Source organism: Perissodus microlepis, chromosome 6 (assembly GCF_051167445.1).
Source record: "Perissodus microlepis isolate ML-2025 ecotype Zambia chromosome 6, ASM5116744v1, whole genome shotgun sequence".
Classification (NCBI taxonomy): domain Eukaryota; kingdom Metazoa; phylum Chordata; class Actinopteri; order Cichliformes; family Cichlidae; genus Perissodus; species Perissodus microlepis.
The window spans coordinates 36,367,948-36,394,449 of record NC_140466.1 but is presented as its reverse complement, the minus strand read 5'-3'; the positions used below and the strand labels follow the sequence as shown (position 1 = coordinate 36,394,449).

General features: G+C 38.2%; 2 protein-coding genes across 2 annotated transcripts in view; both read left to right on the top strand.

Moving 5' to 3' along the window:
* The first annotated feature begins 3,187 nt into the window (after positions 1-3,187).
* On the top strand, positions 3,188-9,923 carry LOC146386112 (cell adhesion molecule CEACAM5-like). Its single transcript, XM_084930099.1, has 13 exons — positions 3,188-3,260; positions 3,983-4,336; positions 4,500-4,712; positions 4,820-5,080; positions 5,714-5,974; positions 6,181-6,441; positions 7,009-7,263; positions 8,012-8,272; positions 8,463-8,720; positions 9,056-9,137; positions 9,238-9,301; positions 9,581-9,750; positions 9,833-9,923. The coding sequence occupies exons 1-13, from the start codon at positions 3,188-3,190 to the stop codon at positions 9,921-9,923; spliced, it is 2,604 nt and encodes an 867-aa protein (XP_084786225.1).
* Positions 9,924-12,550: 2,627 nt separating this feature from the next.
* LOC146386111 (hemicentin-1-like) overlaps positions 12,551-26,502 on the top strand; it is a 31,812-nt gene continuing 17,860 nt past the window's right edge. Inside the window, exons 1-18 of the mRNA XM_084930098.1 lie at positions 12,551-12,642; positions 12,746-12,820; positions 14,895-15,248; positions 15,412-15,624; positions 15,732-15,992; positions 16,474-16,734; positions 17,031-17,291; positions 17,617-17,874; positions 18,762-19,022; positions 19,248-19,502; positions 21,908-22,168; positions 22,385-22,642; positions 22,935-23,195; positions 23,805-24,059; positions 24,653-24,913; positions 25,146-25,403; positions 25,673-25,933; positions 26,082-26,336. Coding sequence (XP_084786224.1) covers positions 12,603-12,642; positions 12,746-12,820; positions 14,895-15,248; positions 15,412-15,624; positions 15,732-15,992; positions 16,474-16,734; positions 17,031-17,291; positions 17,617-17,874; positions 18,762-19,022; positions 19,248-19,502; positions 21,908-22,168; positions 22,385-22,642; positions 22,935-23,195; positions 23,805-24,059; positions 24,653-24,913; positions 25,146-25,403; positions 25,673-25,933; positions 26,082-26,336 — 4,309 coding nt within the window. The 5' untranslated portion in view covers positions 12,551-12,602. The remainder of the gene's footprint in view (positions 12,643-12,745; positions 12,821-14,894; positions 15,249-15,411; positions 15,625-15,731; positions 15,993-16,473; positions 16,735-17,030; positions 17,292-17,616; positions 17,875-18,761; positions 19,023-19,247; positions 19,503-21,907; positions 22,169-22,384; positions 22,643-22,934; positions 23,196-23,804; positions 24,060-24,652; positions 24,914-25,145; positions 25,404-25,672; positions 25,934-26,081; positions 26,337-26,502) is intronic.

The window sequence follows — 26,502 nt, the reverse complement described above, 5'->3', positions numbered from 1 at the left end:
TGCCCCCCAAAAAACTAATGCTAGGAAATATACACAATTATAAGTACTTTGTGAAGCAAATATAATGTTATTGTAACTAGTTAGAAATATTCTTAAAAAAAAAAAAAAGTATTGACTGTTCTGTTTTCTAGGGCCTCTGTCAGTCATGGGCCCTTAGAATCGTCAGCACTTTTCTCGACCTTTTGGGGCCCCTGTTTTTGGCTCTAAAGTCAGTCAGAGAGCCTGCAGTGTTTTCTTCACAGTGGCTGCCACGGCATTTGTTTCTGATGACAGCTCATTGAACTGTTTTTTTACAAAATTGCCTGGCTTGAGCAGTTGGGTGTGGGACTTTACTAAAAGCTCAGAGAGAGGAGACACCAGCATCTGAACAGAGACTCAAACCAGCAACCTGCAGCTCCCTGCTTGGCTGCTCCAGTTTTCTCCTCACTCATGTTGCCCACCAGTGATTTCTAGCTGCCCACCCACACAGCAGGCTAGAATATGCGCTGAGCCTCAGCACCCAATACTTGGACATGTTTTCTTTATTAAACAATGAACCAGACCCCAAAAAGTAAACAGCTGTTATTGCTAGGCAACGGGAGCAGCATTTGGTGATGTAGCACCTGACATTCCTGACCATGTGGGCAGAGCATGCATGGAATGGAATGTTTAGTAGAACTGTGCAACACAAGCACTTAGTTACAGCATTGTTCATTGTATCCAGACACAGCTAGAGACACATCTACAGCAGCATCTCTGTGCAGGACAAACGACAGTTGACGAAGAAAACATTGAAAACTTCACTTCACTCCTCTACAGTACGTTGGCTCCTTTGTTTGAAAGGCCAAAATGAATCGAGGGAGAACGAGAAGAGGATCGGCGAGTGCTTCACCATACAATTCAGTACAGCTGATTAACCTGCAAGACGAATTTCAAATGATACAGGCTGAAAATATCAAATTAAAAGAAGAGGCAGAAAAATCAAGAGGAGAAGCTAAAAATTCAAAGTTTGAAACTGAAGTAGTATTGCAGGAATTACTGCATGTGGGTCTCAAACTTAAAGGAGAGAAAATGGGAAAACAACAGGCAGAAAATGAGAATGAAAACATGAAGAAAGGACTGTTGGAAGCTCAAAAAGCATTGGAGGAAGAGAAAAGCACAGCACAAGAAGCCAAAAATAAATATCAAACTGCAAAGGAGGAGGCAGGAAATGTGATACAAGAATTACAGGAGGTGCAGGAAGCTTTTGAAGAGGAAAAAAGGAAAATGCAGTTGACAACACAAGAAGCTGCAAATGTAATTGCTGAAGCTGAAACACTAAGGAAGGAATTACTGCATGTGAAGCACCAACTTGAAGAGGAGAAAAAGTGTAAACATGAGGCAGAAAATGAGATTGAAAATTTGAAGAAAGAATTGTTGGAAGCTCAAAAAGTGTTGGAGGAAGAGAAAATTAAAATACAGGAAGCAAAGAAAGAAATGGAAGATACAAAGAGTTACACTCAAAACATGAAGAAGGAACTGATGAAAGTGCAAGAAGAACTTGCAGAAGAAAAAATTGAGGTGAAGGTATTCAAGAAAGAAATGACGGTGACCAAGAAAGACTGCAAAGACGCACTTAAAGAAATACGAAAGCACAAAAAGGAAGCTAAAGAGCTCCTCAAACAGAAAGTGAAACTGGCCAAACAGCAGCTGAAAGAAAAATTTAAAGATGCCGAGGAGCAGCTCAACAAAACCTTAAACGAACTGAAGACAAAAGAAAAGAAAGCCGAGGACAGGAGGGGATTCTGGAGCAGACTGCTGAGAAAGAACTGACCCAGCAGCATCGAGTTTGAGGAGATCAATAGTTTCTTCCTCCTTCCCCCTCTCTCCACCTTTCTTTCACCCCATCCTTCTTCTTGGGACGTTTGTTTGTTTTTTAAAAACTCTAATCTAAATACATGTACTGAAATACACAAATAAAATTGCCATAACTTGACCTCATGTTGCCTGCTTCTTTTCTTGTGTGTCTGTGGATGTAAAACAGTAACAAACTTTCTGCTCTGTGTGTCTTTAATTGTAAATAAATGCAATATGTTTTCATTTTAAAATGCAGTGCAAAAAACTTCTGCTCTAAATCTTTTTTTTTTTTTAGCAAAAAGCTTTTTTTTTGCCTGTTGTGGAAGTTTTCCATTTAAATAAAGCCTGCAGACGAGCGGTGAGCGGTAGCTAACATTCTTTAACTGGCTGCGTTGCAACATTTAGGTAACACTCCCATGACCGCACTGCCACTTCCACAAGAACTGCTTCTCGATTTCCTTCCTTAACCCTTTCATTTGGAGCTGATCTGACCCACTCAGATCAATACTTTGATTCCATTCAATCGATAAGCGATAGCTCTCACTCCACCTAGTTTGTATGTTGTTGTACATTTAGGTTTCCCAATATGAATTACCTTAACCTCCTAAGACCCGAACTCTTTCATGGCATGCATTTTTAATTTTTCTTTGCTACTTGGGTTGACTGGGGGTGAATGTAAAAACAAAAGAAATGTAAAAACAAAGAATGTAAAGAATGTAAAAACAAAGAATTAACAGTTTGTTTGTTTTTTTACCTAATTTTTGTTTTTGAGAAAAATGAGATCCACATATGAGGACATTTGTTTCAAATTTTGATAGAACAGTGGCAGTATAATGTCCTTGTAAGTGGATATCAGGCCCTTGTAGAGAAAAATTAAGTATTTTGGTCTAGACGTCCCAAAATGTGATGTCCACATATGTGGACTCCAGGTCCAAGAAGGTAAAACTGAATTTGTTGAGATCTCGTGTTACATAAATAAAAGTTGTAAAACTAGTTCTTCTTCTCTCTATAAATGTCTTTGGTTGTGTTGAGCTGAGGTTTGGAATTAGAACGCAGTAAAATAGCCCTTTAAGACTTAATAGAAAATATTAAGGGGCTACATGTGCACAGAAACCAGAGCGTCCCGGGTTTACTGGCATCATACTGATTATTAATGGGAAGAGGAAGGAAGTGTGATTAGTTTAACAGCTTGACTTCTGTCTTCTACTTACTGAACTGATCACTGAAAAACATTACCGTTAAAAGACAGCACCTTTCTCTATGGTAAGTCGAGGTTCATGTTTTAATATAGTTATTTGATCGATTTTTTTACAGTAAAATGCAATAACTCAATTTTTTACTGATGTAATTTTCTTTGAAGTAGCAGAGAAAGATGAGAGGAGCAGCCATGAGTGTAACTGCAGCAGCAGTGAGTGGATTTGTTGGACTGCTTCTGACTGTGTCAGGTACTGAATACCTAACTTTTACAACAAAGGCTAAGCGAGTTACATTTACTTTAAAAGTTTACAAATATGATGTTTAAAATTATTGTGTTCATTAAAAAGGGATATTATTGTGCCAATGAACTGGTCTCCACAGATAAAGATTTTCACATATTCAGCATCTCTCATTAGCTTTATAAATACATAGACATGGGTAGAACTGTTTGATATAACTTTCTGTGGGTCTGATAGTAGTTTATCTGAAGGATTCAGTGATGAGTGTCTGTACTAAAAAAGGGAACCAAACCTCGTAAATTAATTTTCATAACTTTCCATTCTGTATTTAGCTACTTGTAAATGAGCCCTTAGAGACCTATGAATACAGCAACAGGAGCATGAAGCACTTCTGTTTTATGTAAAACTCATCATCAGACTCATTAGAGAGAAGAGAAGTAAAAGATAAACATCTGGGACTCACAAAAACAGCGTTTAGGTTACAAAGTCCTATTTATCTCCTCCTGCAGGCTTGCAGTCTTTTTGTTCACTATAGCTTAATACATGAAGAAATCCCAACTCATGAACATAAAGTGTGACAGTGTGATGAAAAAGAGAGAGCTCTACTTTCATAGTAACACATCTTTTTTGTTTTCCATGTTTTCTTAGAATAAAGAAACCTTATACAAGTGTTTCCATTATTAATGTCACTGTGATTGTGTCTGTAGTGTCTGATGTGCTCTGTGTTACAGCGGTACTGGGTCAGACTGGTTGGTCAGTGACTTACACTTCCACTCACATCTGCGCCTTGAAAGGATCAACAGTGGACATAGGCTGCAGCTACAGTTACCCAAACAATAGGAACCGTGGAATCATGGTTCAGGAAAGATTTTGGTTTATTAGAAATGAGTATTATAGGCCTGTGGATTTGAGAACAGACCCAGACTACACAGGGCGGGTTGAGCACCAGTTTCATGAGAAGGACTGCACTCTGAGGATCACAGACCTGAGAGAGAGCGACTCAGCACAGTACAAGTTCAGATTCATAACAAATCAGCGTGATGGAAGTTATACTGGCTCACCTGGAGTCACTTTGACTGTCACGGGTAAAATTTTCATTGAAATTAAATATTGTCTTTGTCTTTCAGTCACTTGCTTTTAGCCATGTTGCTTACATTCAACCTGCTCTGAAGGTTTGTTTTTCAGTGTTCATTCACTTTGATGGTTTAGTTAAAATGAAGACGATTTGTTCTTTCCTTCCATATTCAGACCTGCAGGTGAAGAGAAGAAAATCATCAGCCCACACAGAGCTGCAGTGTCACAGCAGCTGTGATGTAATTGATCCTCCATCATATGTTTGGTACAAAAATGGACAGAAAATAGAGGTAGAAACATCTTCTCTGCGAGTCTCTGTTGGAGGTGATGACAGCAGCTATTCCTGTGCTGTTAAAGGACATGAGGGTTATCGCTCTGCTGCAGTGTGTGAGTTTACTCCACAGTGTCACTATGAAATGTCATGTAACATGTAAAATAAAATCTTCAATATTAGGGGAAAAAAATCACAATTTAAAGATTTTCATCTCCTCCAGATGCTCCAAAGCTTCCCTCTGTGTCAGTGAGTCCCTCTGCTGAGATAGTGGAGGGCAGTTCAGTGACTCTGACCTGTAGCAGTGATGCTAACCCAGCAGCTAGTTACACCTGGTACAAGGAGGAAGGTCAAACACCTCTGAGTAAGGAGTGGTGGCTCTCCTTCAGCTCCATCCAGCCCTCTGACTCTGGACAGTATTACTGTACTGCTGAGAATGACCTGGGGAAGAGGACATCTGAATCCATCTTTATTGATGTGAAATGTGAGTGAATCTGCTTCAGTAATAGGTTCTTAAATGCATTCACTACCTTTCAAATGTCCTTAGTCCTTTTGTTTCTTCTATATTTTTCATTCACTCACACTGTGCCTAATAATCTGGCACTGTTTAATCTGTAGGAGGGATCTTATCAACAAATGTCTGTGTTGTTCTAACTTTTCCTGACAGACAACAAAACATTCACCAAGAACACAAAAAAGAAACCATTATTTCTACTTACTACTTACTACTTACTACTTGTTTTGAAACCTGTCATCAGTGATCTACACATAACACAGGAACAACAACTATAACTATATCACTGGGTGTGAATAACAGAAAAAATAGAATTTAACTGCAATAGATTCATTCTTTAAAAAAAAAACAAGACTCCATATTCTAAAATGGTGCTGCACTCAGGTATGCACCACAAGTCATAAAAAAATATATTTTCTTTTATAGAAACGGAAATATATAGAGAGACTGTTAAAATGATATGGATTTTTGGCTGGAGAGTAGAATTTAAATTTGAAGGAGTCTTCACACAGTACTACATATCCCTACAACTCACATCGGTAAACACACACACTGATATTTGGTTATCTTGTTAATTTTAATAAATCTTGATATCTCCTCCAGATGCTCCAAAACCTCCCTCTGTGTCAGTGCGTCCCTCTGGTGAAATCAAAGAGGGCACTTCAGTCACTCTGACCTGTAGCAGTGAAGCTAACCCAGCAGCTACGTATGTCTGGTACAAGATAAATGGAAGAACACCTCTCAGTAATGAACGGCAGCTCTCCTTCAGCTCCATCCAGCCCTCTGACTCTGGACAGTATTACTGTATAGCTGCTAATACAGTGGGAAGTAGGACATCTGAATATGTTTCTATTAATGTGAAATGTGAGTGGGAATAATTTCATATATTTCACCCATCAATAACTTCTGTCTTTCATAGTGAGATGTTTTTTTTCTCTCCTTTTAAATATTTTTTAACATGAAGATGAATTTGATATTGAAATACTAGACTTTCAGATGTTACATTATGTCAATATTTTATCATTTTCCCAAAATACTAAATGATTGTATAAATATATTTTCTTTTCCAGATGCTCCAAAGTTTCTGTCAGTGATGGTGAGCCCTTCTAATGAATTCAGGGAGGGCGGATCAGTGACTCTGACCTGTAGCAGTGATGCTAATCCAGCAGCTCAATACTCCTGGTACAAGAAGAATGGTCAAAAGCCTCTCAGTAATGAACGGCAGCTCTCCTTTAGCTCCATCCAGCCCTCTGACTCTGGACAGTATTACTGTATAGCTCAGAACAAAGTGGGGAGGAAGAGATCTGAATATACCTCCATTGATGTCAAATGTGGGTGAACCAGTTTACCGTTTTACTCGATCACTTGCTTGTTTCCGATGCTATCCAATATAGATTTTGGAGCCCATCTCAAGATTTCCAGAATCTTTTGATGATATCATGTACTGCAGATGATCATGTATTGAAAGTCTTCACAATTTTACATTGAGGAACATTTTTCTGAAGTTGTTCCACAAATTAGTGATAAGATTTTTTTGTACCCAACCAAGCTAAACTTTTTTTTACCATTATTCTTTTCTTAAAATGATACTTTTTCCTCAGACATTTGATTTTTTCTCTATGCTCTATTTTGAAACATAACATAAGATTATGAGATTATCAAATCAGTGTCCCCACTGACACTTTAGGTAATAGGGTTATGTAAATATAGTGTAAACATTAAATCGATTGGCTGATGAAGTCATGATGTGGCTGAGAACACATCTCTGCTAGCACCATCCAGATCTCCTCACCGAGAAGCTCCTGTAGCATTAGATTCATTGAGTTGTTTGATTTGATTAATAATTCAACCTTTGAAGGAACTAATAACATGCTTTTGTCTCCCTGTGTTTCCTGCAGATGCTCCAAAGCCTCCCTCTGTGTCAGTGAGTCCGTCTGGTGAAATCACAGAGGGCACTGCAGTGACTCTGACCTGTAGCAGTGAAGCTAACCCAGCAGCTACGTATGTCTGGTACAAGAAGAACAGCCAACCACTCAGCAAAAACCCACAGCTCATTTTCAACTCCATCCAGTCCTCTGACTCTGGACAGTATTACTGTAGAGCTGTGAACAAGCTGGGGTCAAAACTTAAATCCATCACTATTGATGTGAAATGTGAGTGAAACTATGTATAGGCTATAGTAAGTGAATATCATCTTTCTTCTCCTCTGTCTATTTCATGATTACAGTCTGCAGTGACATTTATCACAGGTCAGACAGAGGAGAGCACGGCAGTGATTGTGCTGGTGATTTAATAATAATAACTCTTAAAGGAAATTCTAGGCTGCATGAGGTTTTAAAAAACATGCATATTGCTCAACTTCTCTTCATTACTGAGAAACTTTACATTTTAAACTGATGATACTGTAAGAACGTTTTATGCCAAGCTTGAAAAGTGGTTAAAAATGTATGGATAGATGATCTAGCCCTGCGAGAGGTTTAAAAGCTGTTCAGGGTGTATTGACAAGTGTGAGAAAATAGATGATAGTGACAGTGACTTAGATGAGAATAACAACATCCAAGCATTGGCAGAAAAACACAAAGTTCCAGAAAAATTCTCAATGAAATGAACCTTTTGAGACTGGACAGAGTGTCACACCTTCATATTCTGCTGGTGTGAATGTTAATAACAGCAAACATGCTCATTTTACTGAAAGAACAGACAGTTGTGGAGTTAACAATAATAAACTGTCATTTGATCAGCTTATATTGTGTCTGAGGATGTTGAACTCCAGAACTCGACACTTACAGACTTGTTTGATGTGGTCAAAAATTCAAACATTGAGGTTTTTGATTTTGTCAAGTTTTCAGCCTTTGAAGGAAATAATACCATGTATTTATTTCCCTTTGTTTTCTCCTCCAGATGCTCCAAAGCCTCCCTCTGTGTCACTGAGTCCCTCTGGTGAAATCAAGGAGAACATTTCAGTGACTCTGACCTGTAGCAGTGATGCTAACCCAGCAGCTACGTATGTCTGGTACAAGATGAACAATCGAACACCTCTCAGTACAGATTCACAGCTCTCCTTCAACTCCGTCCAGTCCGCCGACTCTGGAGAATATTACTGTACAGCTGAGAACAGGCTGGGAGCATCAACACCTAAAAAACTTTCCGTTGATGTGAAACGTGAGTAAAACTGGTTGTTTCTTTAAGCTGATTACTCAGCGTTTGTTAACATTAACAGTCAGCTGCTACAGATCAATGAGCAGCTGCACTGGACGATGTAAAGGATGTTTCATTTAGTAGCTCAGACTATGCTGTTAAACTGCGCTATATAAAAGTTCAAATACACAGTTACAAATGTTTTTTCCTTCAGATGCTCCAAAGCTTCCCTCTGTGTCAGTGAGTCCCTCTGCTGAGATAGTGGAGGGCAGTTCAGTCACTCTGACCTGTAGCAGTGATGCTAACCCAGCAGCTAATTACACCTGGTACAAGGAGGATGAAGACTCAGCAAAAGCATCAGGACAGAACTTCACCATCACTGACATCACACCTGAACACAGTGGGAGTTATTCCTGTGTGGCCCAGAACAACAGAGGACATCATTACTCCACCTTACAGCTGACTGTATCAAGTAAGTGAAACCAGAAATGTTGATTAAACACTGAAAGTTATAACTCACCATCTGGACCTGGGTATGCCTTCCATTTAAAGGGCACTGCTCTTGTTAAATTATTTCTGTTTGGGGGAAACTATATTGTTCTCTGTTTGTGTATGTGAGTCATAAGCGACACATGTAGTTGTCTCATGCAGCTTTCTATTTTTAATCAGACTGGGGATTTTTGGTTTGCTTAAGTTTAAGTAATTAAGTGAGATTAAGTTTTATAAATCCATTGACTTACAGTGGTGATGTCTAAAATTGGGGTCACACCCTTAACTCTAAATGATTTGACCACTTTTCTTTGTTAGGAGCATGGAAACCAACAGTTATATCAGGAGTCTCTGCTATTCTCCTGGCTCTCCTACTCGTCTCTGTCATCCTATGGATCATGTGAGCAGATGCTAAGTGTCATTTATTGTGTAGTTGAGTTTGTAATATCAGTGCACTTAGCACTTTGATCTAACCATTAAAAATGAATTATCCTGACCAGAAAAAAGAGATCCCCCAAGCAACAACAGCCTGAGCCTGGAGAGAGACCGGACACTAGTGAACAGGTGAGAGGAGAGAGGAGGTGAACTATTTTGGTACAAAAGAAACAAAAACACATTCTAGCTTTAAAGTGACTGCAGCACTCTGTAGGTTCCAACTCGACTTTAAAACAATAAGCAACCGTGCAGTAGCTGTATACTACTCTGAGATCCACCCTAAAATCTGTTATTCGTGAGCATAAGCTGTTTTTTACCTCCAAGAGCATCTCCATTAGTTGTGTTTGTAGTCAAAGTTAAAGCACTGATTTTAATCTTTTATGAATTGTACATTTCTTATGTCTACAGCTGCAATCTGCAGATGGCGAAGTCGTCTATACTGCTGTCCGCTTTGTCAAACACAAGGCTGATGCGGTCTATGCCAACATCAGACCAGCTCAGGCCAAAAAACACAAGGAAGAAGACGAGAGTGTTGTGTACTCCGCTATCACTTTCAGGAGTGCTAGTACTTCCACTAGGTCAGTGGCTTCTCGTGTGTTTACAGAAATAAAACAACTTAATTCAGTCTATTTTGAGCTTTTTGTGATATCTGTTCAGCAGAATCCAGACCACAACAGAAGATGCAGAGGATCCAGCTGCTCTGTACAGCACAGTCAACAGACTTCCCAGACATGGAAAACCATATCTCTAGCAGACTTTTTATCCACGGTAATGTTTTATAATCTTTATGAAGTCCTAAGTATGCATCCAGCACTCCTGAATACAGTTACATCAAAGACAATTTTAAATTTGACTGACCTTTTTGAGTTCTCTCTCCTACGTCTTCACACAGATGTCATAACTAACCTGTATGAAATTGAGCAGCATTGTGTTTAAGGTCACTTCTGTCATTTTATGGGCACTTTTCCATTGTCACAAGAATCGCTACTCTTCCTGGGTTATTGGTCAGATATTAATGAAACATACACATGTTACAGTAACTTATTAATTGTGATGACTCTTGATCCAGATGTGCTAATGACATAATTGATAATATTTTCTTGTTTCTTTTGTTTCCCCGTGCTCTGGATTATTTTGGTTTTTACTGTAATTATTCAACACCAAAAATGATTGTAATTCTTTTCTTTTACCCGTATGTAAAATACTTTCTGTGATGTATTAATACATCACTAACGTCACAATTATTAGCAATAAGGAGCCACTTAATCAAATATATACTTATAGGTCCCTCTAAATGTATTTCCTAACATTATTTTTGTTTCGTTTTTGGCAGCAAAGAATAAAGCCTCTGTCCCTGCCTCACCCCTCCTTATTTCATGATTTGGTTTGTAAGATTCTAAGATATATTGCAATTCTCTGTACATGGGCCTCCAATTCTGTCTCCACAATTAGTTCAAAAATGCCGCAACACACCTCTTAACTGGCACCAGAAGGCATGATCACATCACCCCAGTTGTAGCCAATCTACACTGGCTCCCTGTTAAATACCGTATCGTTTTTGAAATCCTTCTGTATACTTTTAAAATTTTAAATAACCTGGTGCCCAGTTACCTAACAGACCTTCTCGACGTGTATAACCCCAAGAGAGTGCTCAGATCCTCTAACCAACTGCTCTTAGTGCAACAAAGGCCCTGACGAAAGACCAGAGGAGACCAAGCTTTTGCAATTGCTGCACCCAAACTCTGGAACAATCTTCGATGTTCGCATTTCAGATTCCATTCAATTGTTTAAATCACACTTAAAAACTCACCTTTTGAAGCAAATTAGACTTCCACCTGGTCTGCAGTTGTGCTATGTAACTGTAACTATAACTGTTTTTAATTGTTTTTAACTGTTTTTGTTGCCTTTGTTGTAATCTGCTTTGCTACCTTGTGTGAAGCACTTTGTCCTTTTTAAATGTGCTATACAAATAAAATATTGATTGACTGATTATTGATTGATGTCTCTGTTAAAGGTGGAATCTGGGTTTAAAAAACTGACAGACAGTTGGAAATTAAACTCTGAAATCCATAGAAAAGAAACTTCTTGAGTTTCCCAGTATTAGTTATATTACTTCATTACAGACTGAAAAATAATGTGTTTGTGTTGCTTTAGCCAACATGCATCAGCTATATCCAAAAGTCTACGGAAAAGCCTGCCTCTCTCCGTTTAGCTTTGAGCTGCTGTGTACAGATTTGAGCCTTTGTCAAACACTCTGAGTTTATTAATGAATTCTTAGAAAAACAGAGTCAGGTTAGAATTTAATACTGCTTCACCTCACCTTAAAATGCTTCACTGCAGCAGTTTGATCATGAAGGCAATTTTTGAGCTGTCAAAAGAATATATCTGGCTCTCATGCTGAAACACTAGAGAGCAGCAAAATTCAGTTTCTTGAAGTGGAATGGCAGAAAGGATCATAATTTGTTAGACTCCTCTCAGGAACCATGTTTGAAATTATGCTTCAGATTTTCCTTTTTTCATAAAGCTTACATCAGTATCAGGTGAACAATCCCATAGCTACCCAGCTATGGGTTGAGTGGGGTCTTCGTCAGGTAATGCTGCTTTGTTAGTCGAGTAGTTATTTTCAACTACACCCATTTTCAGGTTTCATCACTCATTTAATTTAGTGGATTTTAATTATGGTTTTCCTGAAACACCCAAAGAATACGTGTGTTCTTCCAGACTAAAGAATTATTTACTTATTACCAAATCTGTAAACTACTATGGATCAACTCACTGAAATAAAAAATATAAAAAACAATTAAAAAAAACACCATAAAATCCTATCAAAAAGGTCAGTCTGTCATAGAAAATGGAATCTGGCCTGAAAACTTTCACATCTTCTTTTGAAATATAATAATAAGATGTCTATGGCGTTTCTGTATTATAAATATGTGAACAGTCTACAGGAGAGACCCACATTTATACCATTCCCCAACTCCCACAAAGGGAGTGGAGCAGTTTTGTTTTTTGGGGATCCCTTTAGTATAATGGGTTCTCTGTGGTGGAGCCCATATATGTTGCCCACAGGATTACCTTTTGTGGGCCCAAAAAGACAAAATCGGTATGGATCCTACATGGGCCCCACTGTCAGTCTATGCAATATAAAGTACTTTGAAAATGTCTTTCCTTGTGATAAATAAAAGTTGTAAAACACTGAGAATTTCTCTTTCTCTCTAAAAGTGGCCTTGGTGAGCTGTGGTTTGGCATTAGAACACCACAAATTATTCCCTCAAGACTTTATAGGAAATATTAAGAGTGCTGTATATGGATTGGAAAACCACAGCAGTCCCAGATGTACTGACTTCATGCCTAATAATAACTCGAAGAGGAAGGAAGTGTGCTTGGTCTAATAGCGAGAGTTCTGCCTTCTGCTTACTGAACTGATCATATGAGAACATTATCATTAGAAGACAACATCTTTCTCTATGGTAAGAAGACTTTGTTTATATTCTATTTTAGTGATTTTATTGCACAGTGAAATGCACTAACTCAATTCTTTACTGATGTAATTTTCTTTGAAATCACACGGAGAGATGAGAGGAGCAGCCATGAGTGTAACTGCAGCAGCAATGAGTGGATTTGTTGTCCTGCTTCTCACTGTGCCAGGTACTGAATACCTAACCTCTACAATGAAGGACCTTTTCAGATGAAACTAAAAGAGTTACATTTAAAAAATTACAAATGCATCACTTCCCATTACCACGCATTCTTTATTGAGTTATATTATTGTTTTGGTAATAAGATTTGGTAAAAAATGTTGACATATTCAGCAACTTTCAGTCTTTTAAGAAGGATAGACATGGATAGGACTGTTTGAAATGTGCAGCACAACATCTGGGTCTGGGTCTAGTTTATCCAAAGGAAACTGACTCTGCACGAGAAAAAGAAAAAAAAAGGAAAAGGAAAAAAAGGAACCAAACCTCATCACTGCATTTTCATAACTTTCTATTCTGTGTTGGTTACTAGCAAAACAGCCCTTAGAGACCAAAAAATACACTATAAAAAGTTTGTAAAAACAACAACAACAAAAAAAACAACCAATAACTGCCACTTGGATACCAAAAATAGTAAAATAAAATAAAGGAAATTTACCATCACATAAAAATCTTTAGCTAAGTTTTCTGCATGAAAATACAGACAATGGTAAATTAAAATGCAGTTGTTTTGCAGGCAACTGCTGTTGAGATTTGGCTTTGTATAAATAAAATTGAAATTAAAATTGAATTCCATTTTAGCTTTGCATTTACATTAAATCTTGCAGATTCTTATAAAAAATTAAATATTAAATTAAAAACACTAATGATTTTACCTAATAGCATGGTCAAACTCTGTCTGATAAAATGAATGAGACTTATAATTGCAGAAAAGTACTGTTATTAGTGGGGTTTTATAATGTAATTTGATGTGAAAAGTCTTTTTTTTTTTTATTAATGTAATAAAATGGTGCAATACAATTGGTAATAGAGATTTAGTGACAAAGTGACATAAAGCCACTGTGGTATAATCCATAAAATCCCGTAACCTGCAGTGGCCTCCCTGTGTAAAGTTCATTTTCATCCTATGTCTCTGCTCATAAAATGAAATACTGTTGAGGTACGCCCTACACCCCTTGTTCAGAACTAAAATACAAAATCTGATTGGTGCTGATTTAACCCTTTCACTTTTTAATATATAAAAAAGTAATTCCAAAAATATTTTGATACTGTTAGTGTTAGACACTTTATTTTAAGTACAAACAATAATTTAAGGAATCTAACATTTACATAACAATCAATAAATATGTTGATCTCTTAAGAATAACAAAACAGAATTTACGTTTCTGTTTTTATTACTTTTTATTATTTTTATTATTCTTACCAATTTTGGTAATATAAAATGCACCACTTGTAAAATGACCAAATACCTGTTGACAGTTTAATAAAAGTTGCAGATGTTATATACTCACTTAAAAAACTGTGCACTCATTTGTAAAAAGTTTCCCCACAATTTTTTAAAACATTAATTACACAACATGTAAAGAAATGAACAAATCCATGTAAACTTACAAAATCTATATTTATTTTACTTTAATTTTTTAGTGTCACTTTAAATCTGTGCACCAAATTTTAAATATGGATTTACAGCAGTAACCTACATTTAGCTGTTTTACGTTTTCAATAAACATGGAATGTATGCAAAGTTGTAAATTTAGTAATAAATAAATAAATACAAATAAAAATCATGTTTAATTGCAGCCACAGGTTTCTGAGTTTATTTACATTAGGCATGTTAATGTATTTATATTTTTTACATCTGCATTTTTTACAGTGTACAGCAGCAGCCAGGCATGCAGAACTTCTGTTCTGCATTTTTATGAACTGCTCTGTCAGACTCACAGTCTCATTAGAGAGAAAACAGTATCAGATGAAATGTTTTTGACTAACTTAGGTTAAAAAATCCTATTTGTCTTTTAGCATTACATTTACTCTTGTAATTCCTTTGTTCACTACAGCTTAATAATTAAATCATAAATAATATTGCTATTTAAAAAAGGAAGAAAAGCTCTGCTTTTATAATAACATGCAAAGCTTTTTTTTATTATTTATGTTGCTTTTCATGTAAAAGAAAATGTAAACAAATGTTTCCATTATTAATATCACTGTGATTGTGTCTGTAGTGTCTGATGTGCTCTGTGTTACAGCGGTACTGGGTCAGACTGGTTGGTCAGTGACTTACACTTCCACTCACATCTGCGCCTTGAAAGGATCAACAGTGGACATAGGCTGCAGCTACAGTTACCCAAACAATAGGAACCGTGGAATCATGTTTCGGGAAAGATTTTGGTTTATTAGAAATGAGTATTATGGGCCAGTGGATTTGAGAACAGACCCAGACTACACAGGGCGGGTTGAGCACCAGTTTCATGAGAAGGACTGCACTCTGAGGATCACAGACCTGAGAGAGAGCGACTCAGCACAGTACAAGTTCAGATTCATGACAAACCAGTATGGTGGAAGTTATACTGGCTCACCTGGAGTCACTTTTACTGTCACAGGTAAAATTTTCATTGAAAATAAATATCATCTTTGCCTTTCAGTGACTTGCTTTTAGCCATGTTGCTTACATTCAACCTGCTCTGAAGGTTAGTTTTTCAGTGTTCATTCACTTTGATGGTTTAGTTAAAATGAAGACGATTTGTTCTTTCCTTCCATATTCAGACCTGCAGGTGAAGAGAAGAAAATCATCAGCCCACACAGAGCTGCAGTGTCACAGCAGCTGTGATGTAATTGATCCTCCATCATATGTTTGGTACAAAAATGGACAGAAAATAGAGGAAGAAACATCTTCTCTGCGAGTCTCTGTTGGAGGTGATGACAGCAGCTATTCCTGTGCTGTTAAAGGACATGAGGGTTATCGCTCTGTTGCAGTGTGTGAGTTTACTCCACAGTGTCACTATGAAATGTCATGTAACATGTGAAATAAAATCTTCAATATTAGGGAAAAAAAATCACAATTTAAAGATTTTCATCTCCTTCAGATGCTCCAAAGCTTCCCTCTGTGTCAGTGAGTCCCTCTGCTGAGATAGTGGAGGGCAGTTCAGTGACTCTGACCTGTAGCAGTGATGCTAACCCAGCAGCTAATTACACCTGGTACAAGGAGGAAGGTCAAACACCTCTGAGTAAGGAGTGGTGGCTCTCCTTCAGCTCCATCCAGCCCTCTGACTCTGGACAGCATTATTGTACAGCTGAGAATGACCTGGGGAAGAGGACATCTGAATCTGTTTTAATCGACGTGAAATGTCAGTAAATCAACTTTAATAACATTAATTTCTCTTGAATAGTTTCACTTCCTTCCTTATGTCATCATTCGTTGCATATTTAACATTTCCCTAGTTAAAGTGCAGTGATGTCTAAACTAACTGTAAAATATGTCAATAATTCTTCTGAAGCATTAGGTAACTGTATTTTATGCAAATGTCTATATTGTTTGAACTTTTTTTGACAGCAACAAAAAAGCACCAAGAACACAAAAAAGGAACAATTTTCACTGTTTATTGACATCACTGTGATGTTCCTGTGTTTTATAATCTGTCATCAGTGATCTACACCTCACATACAGGAATGACTACTACATAACTACATCCTTTTACATAATTTTGTAAGGACTCACAATTACCATGATGGGGTCTGCTCATATATCCCAACAACATATAGACAGCCACAATACTTATATTTAGTGTTCTTATTAACATTAATTGATTTTGATAATATCCCCTCCAGATGCTCCAAAGCCTCCCTCTGTGTCAGTGAGTCCTTCTGGTGAAATCAAGGAGGGCAGCTCAGTGACTCTGACCTGCAGCAGTGAAGCTAACCCAGCAGCTACGTATGTCTGGTACAAGATAAGTGGAAGAACACCTCTTAGTGAAGAACGACAGCTTGTCTTCAGATCCATCCAGCCCTCTGACTCTGGACAGTATTACTGCATAGCTGTTAATAAATTAGGGAGGAGGACATCTGAATATATTTCTATTGATGGGAAATGTGAGTGGAACAATTTTTATACATTTTTCTCAAATCCACCAATAACTTCTATCTATGATAGTGAGATTTTTCTCTTCTTTTCAAGATTGTATTTACTTATTTTTTTCTCTTTTTAAAAATGTTATTTTTCTTTTTCATGTACTGCATCAGTTGTCATAAGTCTTTGAGTGATGACTAGTAAATCTACAATCTTATACTGTACCTCTGATGTAAAATTTGATAATAAAACACTAGAGTTCCAGTTGTTAAAATCTTTTAATTCCACATCATTTGCCCAATGATGTTTTTTCACGCAGATGCTCCAAAGTTTGTGTCAGTGATGGTGAGCCCTCCTAATGAATTCAGGGAGGGCGGATCAGTGACTCTGACCTGTAGCAGTGATGCTAATCCAGCAGCAAAATACTCCTGGTACAAGAAGAATGGTCAAAAGCCTCTCAGTAATGAACAGCAGCTCTCCTTTAGCTCCATCCAGCCATCTGACTCTGGACAGTATTACTGTACAGCCCAGAACAAAGTGGGGAGGAAGAGATCTGAATATACCTCCATTGATGTCAAATGTGGGTGAACAAGTTTCCAAAAATGTATTCATGTATTTTAAAAAAATATTTGTCCTCAAACATCTGCTTTGTTCTTCTCTCTCCACTTCATAATTCATTTCAGCTGCTGTCGATCCCTGAACTGCTCCATTTCTTCTATGTTTATATGCAAATATATCCTTTAAAATTAAGACATAAAACGATTTCACATGCCAGTTGATCATGATCATTGACTTCCATTTAGTTGTGAAAATGATAAATACTTTCTGTGTTGTTTGATCTGTTTAATAATTCAACCTTTGAAGGAACTAATAAACATGCTGTTGTCTGCCTGTGTTTCCTCCAGATGATCCAAAGCCTCCCTCTGTGTCAGTGAGTCTGTCTGGTGAAATCACAGAGGGCACTGCAGTGACTCTGACCTGTAGCAGTGATGCTAACCCAGCAGCTACGTATGTCTGGTACAAGACAATTGGAAGGACACCTCTCAGTAATGAACGGCAGCTCTCCTTCAGCTCCATCCAGTCCTCTGACTCTGGAGAGTATTACTGTAGAGCTGTGAACAAGCTGGGGTCAAAACTTAAATCCATCACTATTGATGTGAAATGTAAGTCAAATAATTTTCACAAAAATGTCTGTCAATATTTCTACATGTTTGTCTATAGTATCATCTTTCTTCTGGTTTGTCTGCTTCATGTTTACAGTCAGCTGCTGTTACATTTAGCACAGGTCAGATAGAGCAGAGCGCGGCTGTGACTGGTGATTCAACAGCTGCTAAAAATGAAGGGAAAGTCTAGGATCTATCAAGTTTAAAAACATATATGATCATCTGTTCTCCATCTGTAGATGATCTGTACTGAATGCCTGAAAACTGTGCATCTGTCAAAGATGAAACATGGTGTCCCCTGGCGGCTGGAACAGTTTCATACCACAGTGCTCTCTCTCTGTTTTACTCACAACACATACTTGAAGATCTGAACTTTACTACGTAAAACTGATTTCAATGTTTTTAACTACAGTAGCTGGTCTAGAAGATCTCCAGTATAAAGCAGTCTGTATTATGTTTAGTTTGTGCATTTTTGTTCTTCTCATTTGTTGTTTACATAATCAAACCAAACCCTGATGTATGCCTAGAAATGCAAACTAAAAGAGAAATATGTCACAAAGCCACAGATGCTGTTAAGCATATTGGTTTTTCCAATTAGAAGTAAAATTATTGAAGCTTCTGTAAAACACATCTGTCTGTGGTTTCTAGACGATCTGCAAATCTTTCCTTTACTGACACAGTGATGGTGGAAAGTTTGAACTGGCCTTCATGTTCCAAGAAATGAACTGTAATTTGATCCACTCATTCAGTCACAGTGTGTCTGAGGATGACGATGTTCCTGCTAACACCATCCAGAACCCTTCACTCCTGTTATTGTACACTTACACAGTTAGTTGATTTGGTCAGAAATTCAAACTACAGTTATTTCCCTGAGGTTTCTCTTCCAGATGCTCCAAAGCCTCCCTCTGTGTCAGTGAGTCCGTCTGGTGAAATCAAGGAGAATGTTTCAGTGACTCTGACCTGTATCAGTGATGCTAACCCAGCAGCTGCATATGTCTGGTACAAGATGAACAATCAAACACCTGTCAGTAAAGATTCACAGCTCTCCTTCAGCTCCATCCAGCCTGCTGACTCTGGAGAGTATTACTGTACAGCTGAGAACAGGCTGGGAACATCAACACCTACAAACATTTCTGTTGATGTGAAATGTGAGTAAAACAGCTTTTTTAGCATTGTTTTGTTTAGAACATTTTGCCATTTATTCAGATCATAAAGTTACAGTGGGACTGAGAACATCTCTCTGATAACACCATCCAAATCTCCTTACTGAGAAACTCCAGTAGCATTAGATTCATTGAGTTGTTTGATCTGTTTAATAATTCAACCTTTGAAGGAACTAATAACATGCTTTTGTCTTCCTGTGTTTCCTCCAGACGACCCAAAGTCTCCATCTGTGTCAGTGAGTCCGTCTGGTGAAATCACAGAGGGCACTGCAGTGACTCTGACCTGTAGCAGTGAAGCTAACCCAGCAGCTACGTATGTCTGGTACAAGAAGAACAGCCAACCACTCAGCAAAAACCCACAGCTCATCTTCAGCTCCATCCAGTCCTCTGACTCTGAAGAGTATTACTGTAGAGCTGTGAACAAGCTGGGGTCAACACTTAAATCCATCACTATTGATGTGAAATGTAAGTCAAACGATTTTCACAAAGACTTTCAACATTCGTCACAGGTCACTTAGTTCAGAGCCTGACTTTGAGCCAGTGATACAATAACTGTTGATAAATAAAGGGTAATCTAGGCTCCCTGAAGTTTATAATCATGTATATTTCTTATTGTGTGGGGGAACATTCATTTACAGGCTTGTTACACTTAAACTTCTTATCTTTTAAATTGTTCAGGGACTCTAATTCTGAAAGAATCCTAATATTGAACATTTCAATTGAATACTCATATATAGATATTTGCTTGCAGCAAATAGAGGTTGTGTACACTGTTACGTCCCCACTAAGAGGTCTAGGGATGTGAGTGTGGGGATCGGTAACAAGTGGGTCCAGAATGGAATGAAAAGGAAACCAGACAGAGGTGTTCAATATATAATATACCTTTATTACAAATAATCTTAACCAAAAGAGCCGGCAACACCGTTTTATCAATAATGCAAAGAAACAAAGGAAGCAGTTGCAGCAACAAAGGAAAAAACCACCTAACAAATAAAGGAGACACTTCTGGGGCCCACAAGCCCGTCTACTCACTCAACTCCTCACCACAGGCATGACAGACACACAAAGGACCCTTTCCAACACCTAGAGAAATGGTGTAGAGCCACAGGGGAAAAACCACCACACATACAGTTCATCTCCAGCTTATATAACCTCAGAGAGGTGATTGCTGACTGGGCCCAGGTGGTAAACGAGGCCAATGAACAAGAGCTGTGTCTTGGGGAGAGAGAAGAGTGAGAGAGAGACAGAGGGGTGGAGCAAGAGAGGAGGAGGCGGAGAGAGAACACCACCACACCCACACAAGGACAGTTTCAGGAGGCCCTGCTAGGCCTGTAACATACACCAAGAAAAGCAAGGTAGAAGACAGAAAGTGATGCTTGCACTCGATGGTTATTGCTGACTTAAGTTTCTAAACATGAAAGCATTAAATTGCTGGATCCTGCAATATCCAGCAATTAATGCGCGGGCAGAAACACTCTGATTGCTCAACAACATCCATGTGCGTGTGTATTCTGGTCTAAAGAAATATGCCAGAAATATGTCTGGCTCTGTTCTAAACATTTCGAGTGATTAACAAGGTCAGTGAAATGCTGCTGTGGGAGAGGGACCCAAAGCACTGGCACTAATAGACTTTAATTTCCATGGTTGCAAGGTCAAGACAGAGCTTGAAAAAACATTCCCCTTCAGATACTAGGACCGGACTGAAGATGATTAAAAAAAACAACCAATGTCCAAAGAACAACATTGAAACACCTTCATAGAGCCTGGAGAGCACTTTAGAAACATGCAGTAGGTGAAAGTCTGTCCTCTGTTATGCAAAATTCAGATAAGTGATGGGCGGCTCAAGACCATCGGACAAATATCAGAGTTTAAAGAAATATGAAGCATAAATCTAACAGTTGTAGCCTAACAGAAAAATATAAGACATGTTCATAGTATAAACAAAAGTCTGAACAAGTAACAACCCAGCAAACAAAACTGAAGACTGTTGTTGTAATAGTGGCAGACATAACCTCCACATCTGGTTTTGGATCTTTGAGGAAGACTGCAATTTCTTTAAGTTATTTAATTTAATTTTTAATTTGATCTCTTTATTTGATAAGATTGAAATGCATGAATGAAGAACTATTTGCTGGAAATAGTTTTGGTGATTGCAGTCAGTTTGACCATTAAGGCATTTTACACTGCAAAAGTTAAAGACCCTACAAAAGCACTAAGAAAATCACAATAATCCAAGACTATCTTTGAGCAAGCATTTAGGTACTTTTATAGGTGATTATCTAAGTCAAACATTTGGGAAGTAAGTGCCATCTTTCAATGACACTCTGCAATTGAGTGTTCATAGTGGAAAATAGATATGCCCCAAGAGAAGAAGGGGAGAATCCTAGCAGCTGGCAGCTAGCTGACCTGGCTGAGAGCAGGAAATGCGAAAAGGCTGTATCTGCAGAAGGTTCTGGGTTGAAACTTCCTGGTCAGTCAAAGCCTTTCTGTGAAATCTACATAGTTTTGTCAGAGTCCAAAAACCTGCTTGTTAGTTGAACTGTTGATAAAGATGCAGATGTTTGAGTGTAAATTTGTGCTGTGATAGGCTCTGCCTGTATTGCCTGTATCCTGCTTCTTACCCAGTTACATCTGGTCAATAAAACCTCCATTATAAGGCAATCATTATTGTTTTCAGAATTGGATATTTGTTCCAATAGTTTGTTGTTTATCATTAGTAAGGCAAACTCTGATAGTATATGTTATGGGAATATCTTCATGTGTTCCTGCTAACACCAGCCAGAACTCTTTACTCCTCTCATTGTACACTTACACATTTGATTTGGTCAGAAATTCAAACTACAGTTACCTCCCTGTGTTTTCACCTCCAGATGCTCCAAAGCCTCCCTCTGTGTCAGTGAGTCCTTCTGGTGAAATCACAGAGGGCACTTCAGTGACTCTGACCTGTAGCAGTGAAGCTAACCCAGCAGCTACGTATGTCTGGTACAAGATGAATAATCAAACACCTGTCAGTACAGATTCACAGCTCTCCTTCAGGTCCATCCAGCCTGCTGACTCTGGAGAGTATTACTGTACAGCTGAGAACAAGCTGGGAACATCAACACCTACAAACATTTCTGTTGATGTGAAATGTGAGTAAAACAGGGCGTCATGGTTGTCAGTGTTTGAGATTTTCAAATCATGACATTCATTTTGATTCACATTGTCTATAGTATTCTATTTAAGATGCTGGGGTAAATAATGTTGTTTGCAAATCAACTAAATGATGTGGCTGAGATTTCATCATTATCTGATCAATAATTCGGAAATTATACGATGATTTTGAGTCCCTTTGTTTTCTCCTGCAGATGCTCCAAAGCCTCCCTCTGTGTCAGTGCGTCCCTCTGGTGAAATCAAGGAGGGCACTTCAGTAACTCTGACCTGTAGCAGTGAAGCTAACCCAGCAGCTACGTTTGTCTGGTACAAGACAAATGGAAGAACACCTCTCAGTAAAGAACCACAGCTTGTCTTCAGATCCATCCAGTCCTCTGACTCTGGACAGTATTACTGCATAGCTGCTAATACAGTGGGGACGACATCTGAATATATTTCTATTAATGTGAACTGTGAGTGGAAATAATTTCATATATTTCTCTCAGATCCATCAATAACTTCTCTCTGTGACAGTGAGATTTAATCTCCCTTCAGAGGATTAATTTTTTAAAAAGTTTCTTATATACTGCATCAGTTGTCATAAAACTTTGGCTCATTTCTGTAGTAATTCTACAACTTTATATCTTTGCTTAGAAGAAAATAAATAGATTCAACTACTGCACAAGACTTCAAGCTGTTACAGTGTTTAAATTCCTCATCATTTTAACAAATTACTGATCATTTGCACAACTGTTTTTCTTACAGATGCTCCAAAGTTTCTGTCAGTGATGGTGAGCCCTTCTAATGAATTCAGGGAGGGCGGATCAGTGACTCTGACCTGTAGCAGTGATGCTAATCCAGCAGCTCAATACTCCTGGTACAAGAAGAATGGACAAAAACCTCTCAGCAATGAACGGCAGCTCTCCTTTAGCTCCATCCAGCCATCTGACTCTGGACAGTATTACTGTACAGCTCAGAACAAAGTGGGGAGGAAGAGATCTGAATATACCTCCATTGATGTCAAATGTGGGTGAACAAGTTTATTTGTTTTAAGAAAAACTTTCTAAAATCCCTTCATGTATAATTAAAATTGATTAACCTCAAACATTTGCTTTGTTCATCTCTGTCTGCTTCATAATTCATTTCAGCTGCTGTCGATCACTGAACTGCTCCATTTATTGCATTTTTATATGCCACATATTCCCTTTGAAATCAATGCACAAAACTATTTCACATATCAGGTAATCATGATCATTGACTTCCATCAAGTAGTGAAATGATAAAAACGTTGTGATTTTTCAAAATGTACCTTTCAGTTTATTAACCTTTTACACCTTTTACAGATGTAACTTCTTCAAAAAGGATAAATTCAATTGTCTTCATTAGTTTTTTTCTTGCATGCCAACTTAGAAGCATTTCAGTGCACATCCACATCTGCTGAATCATGTAAATAGTCCAATTTCATCAAATCTTAAAGTCATAGTGTAGATGGGAACATCTCTCTGATAACACCATCCAAATCTCCTCACTGAGAAGCTCCTGTAGCATCAGGTTCATTGAGTTGTTTGATCTGTTTAATAATTCAACCTTTGAAGGAACTAATAACATACTGTTGTCTCCCTGTGTTTCCTCCAGATGATCCAAAGCCTCCCTCTGTGTCAGTGAGTCCGTCTGGTGAAATCACAGAGGGCACTGCAGTGACTCTGACCTGTAGCAGTGAAGCTAACCCAGCAGCTACGTATGTCTGGTACAAGAAGAACAGCCAACCACTCAGCAAAAACTCACAGCTCATCTTCAGCTCCATCCAGTCCTCTGACTCTGGAGAGTATTACTGTAGAGCTGTGAACAAGCTGGGGTCAACACTTAAATCCATCACTATTGATGTGAAATGTAAGTCAAAAAATTTTCATAACAGCATTTTTTTTTGTTCTCATAATTTCTTGCTTACAATTAGTGAAGTAAACTTTGATATAAGTTATGGAAATGCCATAAGTCTGCTGTCAGACTCGACAACAAAGACTTCGCAACTGACCAGACACACATATCCACACATGTGCAATAACAATAATACTGAGTGCAATACTCTTTCTCTGACAAAGTTGTATTTTACTCAGTTGTAGTATTTTTATTCTATTTTAGTCTACTGTATATAGTGTTTTATTTTGTTATATTCTTCTGTGTACAGTTGTGTATAGTATCTTATTCTTATTCTTATCCTATTCCAGTGTTTTTCTATTTTTTGCTATGTAACTTTGCACTGTCAACTTTCTGCTGTAACAAACAAATTTCCCACGTGTGAGACTGAAAAGGTTATCTTATCTTATCTTATCTTATCTTATCTTATCTTATCTTGCGTCTGAGGACGTTAACATTCGTGCTAACACCATCCAGAACACTTCTGTCCTGTCTATGTACAGTTACACAGTTAGTTGATTTGATCAGAAATTCAAACTACAGTTACCTCCCTGTGTTTTCTCCTGCAGATGCTCCAAAGCCTCCCTCTGTGTCAGTGAGTCCGTCTGGTGAAATCAAGGAGAATGTTTCAGTGACTCTGACCTGTATCAGTGATGCTAACCCAGCAGCTGCATATGTCTGGTACAAGATGAACAATCAAACACCTGTCAGTACAGATTCACAGCTCTCCTTCAGCTCCATCCAGCCTGCTGACTCTGGAGAGTATTACTGTACAGCTGAGAACAGGCTGGGAACATCAACACCTACAAACATTTCTGTTGATGTGAAATGTGAGTAAAACAGGGCGTCACGAGTGTCAGTGTTTGAGATTTGCAAATCATTACATTCATTTTGATTCACATTGTGTATAGTATCCCATTTCAGATATTGTGGTAAATAGTGCCATTTATTCATATCATCAATTCAATGATTTGGCTTAGATTTTGTCTTTGATCTAATCAATAATGTGACCTTTGATCAAAACAATACCTCGCTATTATTTCCCTTTGCTTTCTCCTGCAGATGCTCCAAAGCCTCCCTCTGTGTCAGTGCGTCCCTCTGGTGAAACCAAGGAGGGCACTTCAGTAACTCTGACATGTAGCAGTGAAGCTAACCCAGCAGCTACGTTTGTCTGGTACAAGACAAATGGAAGAACACCTCTCAGTAAAGAACCACAGCTTGTCTTCAGATCCATCCAGTCCTCTGACTCTGGACAGTATTACTGTATAGCTGCTAATACAGTGGGGACGACATCTGAATATATTTCTATTAATGTGAACTGTGAGTGGAAATAATTTCATATATTTCTTTCAAATCCATCAATAACTTCTCTCTGTGACAGTGAGATTTAATCTCTCTTCAGATATATTTTTTTAAATTTTATTTTTTATATACTGCATCAGTTGTCATAAAACTTCGGCTCATTCCTTCAGCAATTCTACAGCCTTAAACTCCTTCTCTGCAGAAAAAAATATGTTTAAATGTTACACTTTTGGCTGTTACATTATGTCAATTTCACAACATTTCAACAATGATGTTTTGTCTCACAGATGCTCCAAAGTTTCTGTCAGTGATGGTGAGCCCTCCTAATGAATTCAGGGAGGGCGGATCAGTGACTCTGACCTGTAGCAGTGATGCTAATCCAGCAGCTCAATACTCCTGGTACAAGAAGAATGGACAAAAGCCTCTCAGTAATGAACGGCAGCTCTCCTTCAGCTCCATCCAGCCCTCTGACTCTGGAGAGTATTACTGTACAGCTCAGAACAAAGTGGGGAGGAAGAGATCTGAATATACCTCCATTGATGTCAAATGTGGGTACATTTTTTAAGAAAAATGTTTGAAAATTTCCTTCATGTCTCCTCACTGAGAAGCTCCTGTAGCATTAGATTCATTGAGTTGTTTGATCTGTTTAATAATTCAACTTTTGAAGGAACTGTTGTCTGCCTGTGTTTCCTCCAGATGATCCAAAGCCTCCATCTGTGTCAGTGAGTCCGTCTGGTGAAATCACAGAGGGCACTGCAGTGACTCTGACCTGTAGCAGTGAAGCTAACCCAGCAGCTACGTATGTCTGGTACAAGAAGAACAGCCAACCACTCAGCAAAAACCCACAGCTCATCTTCAGCTCCATCCAGTCCTCTGACTCTGGAGAGTATTACTGTAGAGCTGTGAACAAGCTGGGGTCAACACTTAAATCCATCACTATTGATGTGAAATGTAAGTCAAACAATTTTCACAAAAGCAGGTTTCAACATGTCTGTCAGTATTTCTACATATGTTGGTCTATAATATCATCTTCGGGTCTGCCTGCTTCATGATTGCAGACAGCTGCTGTCTCTCCCTGAGCAGAGCAAATGAAGATAAAACATTATTTTTCTTTTTT

Bases quoted from the DNA above. Each gene is read 5' to 3' on its own strand.
- LOC146386112 (XM_084930099.1), top strand. From the start codon at position 3,188: ATGAGAGGAGCAGCCATGAGTGTAACTGCAGCAGCAGTGAGTGGATTT. The intron at 4,713-4,819 runs GTGAGTTTACTC...CATCTCCTCCAG, and splicing joins TTATCGCTCTGCTGCAGTGT to ATGCTCCAAAGCTTCCCTCT. The intron at 8,273-8,462 runs GTGAGTAAAACT...TTTTTCCTTCAG, and splicing joins ACTTTCCGTTGATGTGAAAC to ATGCTCCAAAGCTTCCCTCT.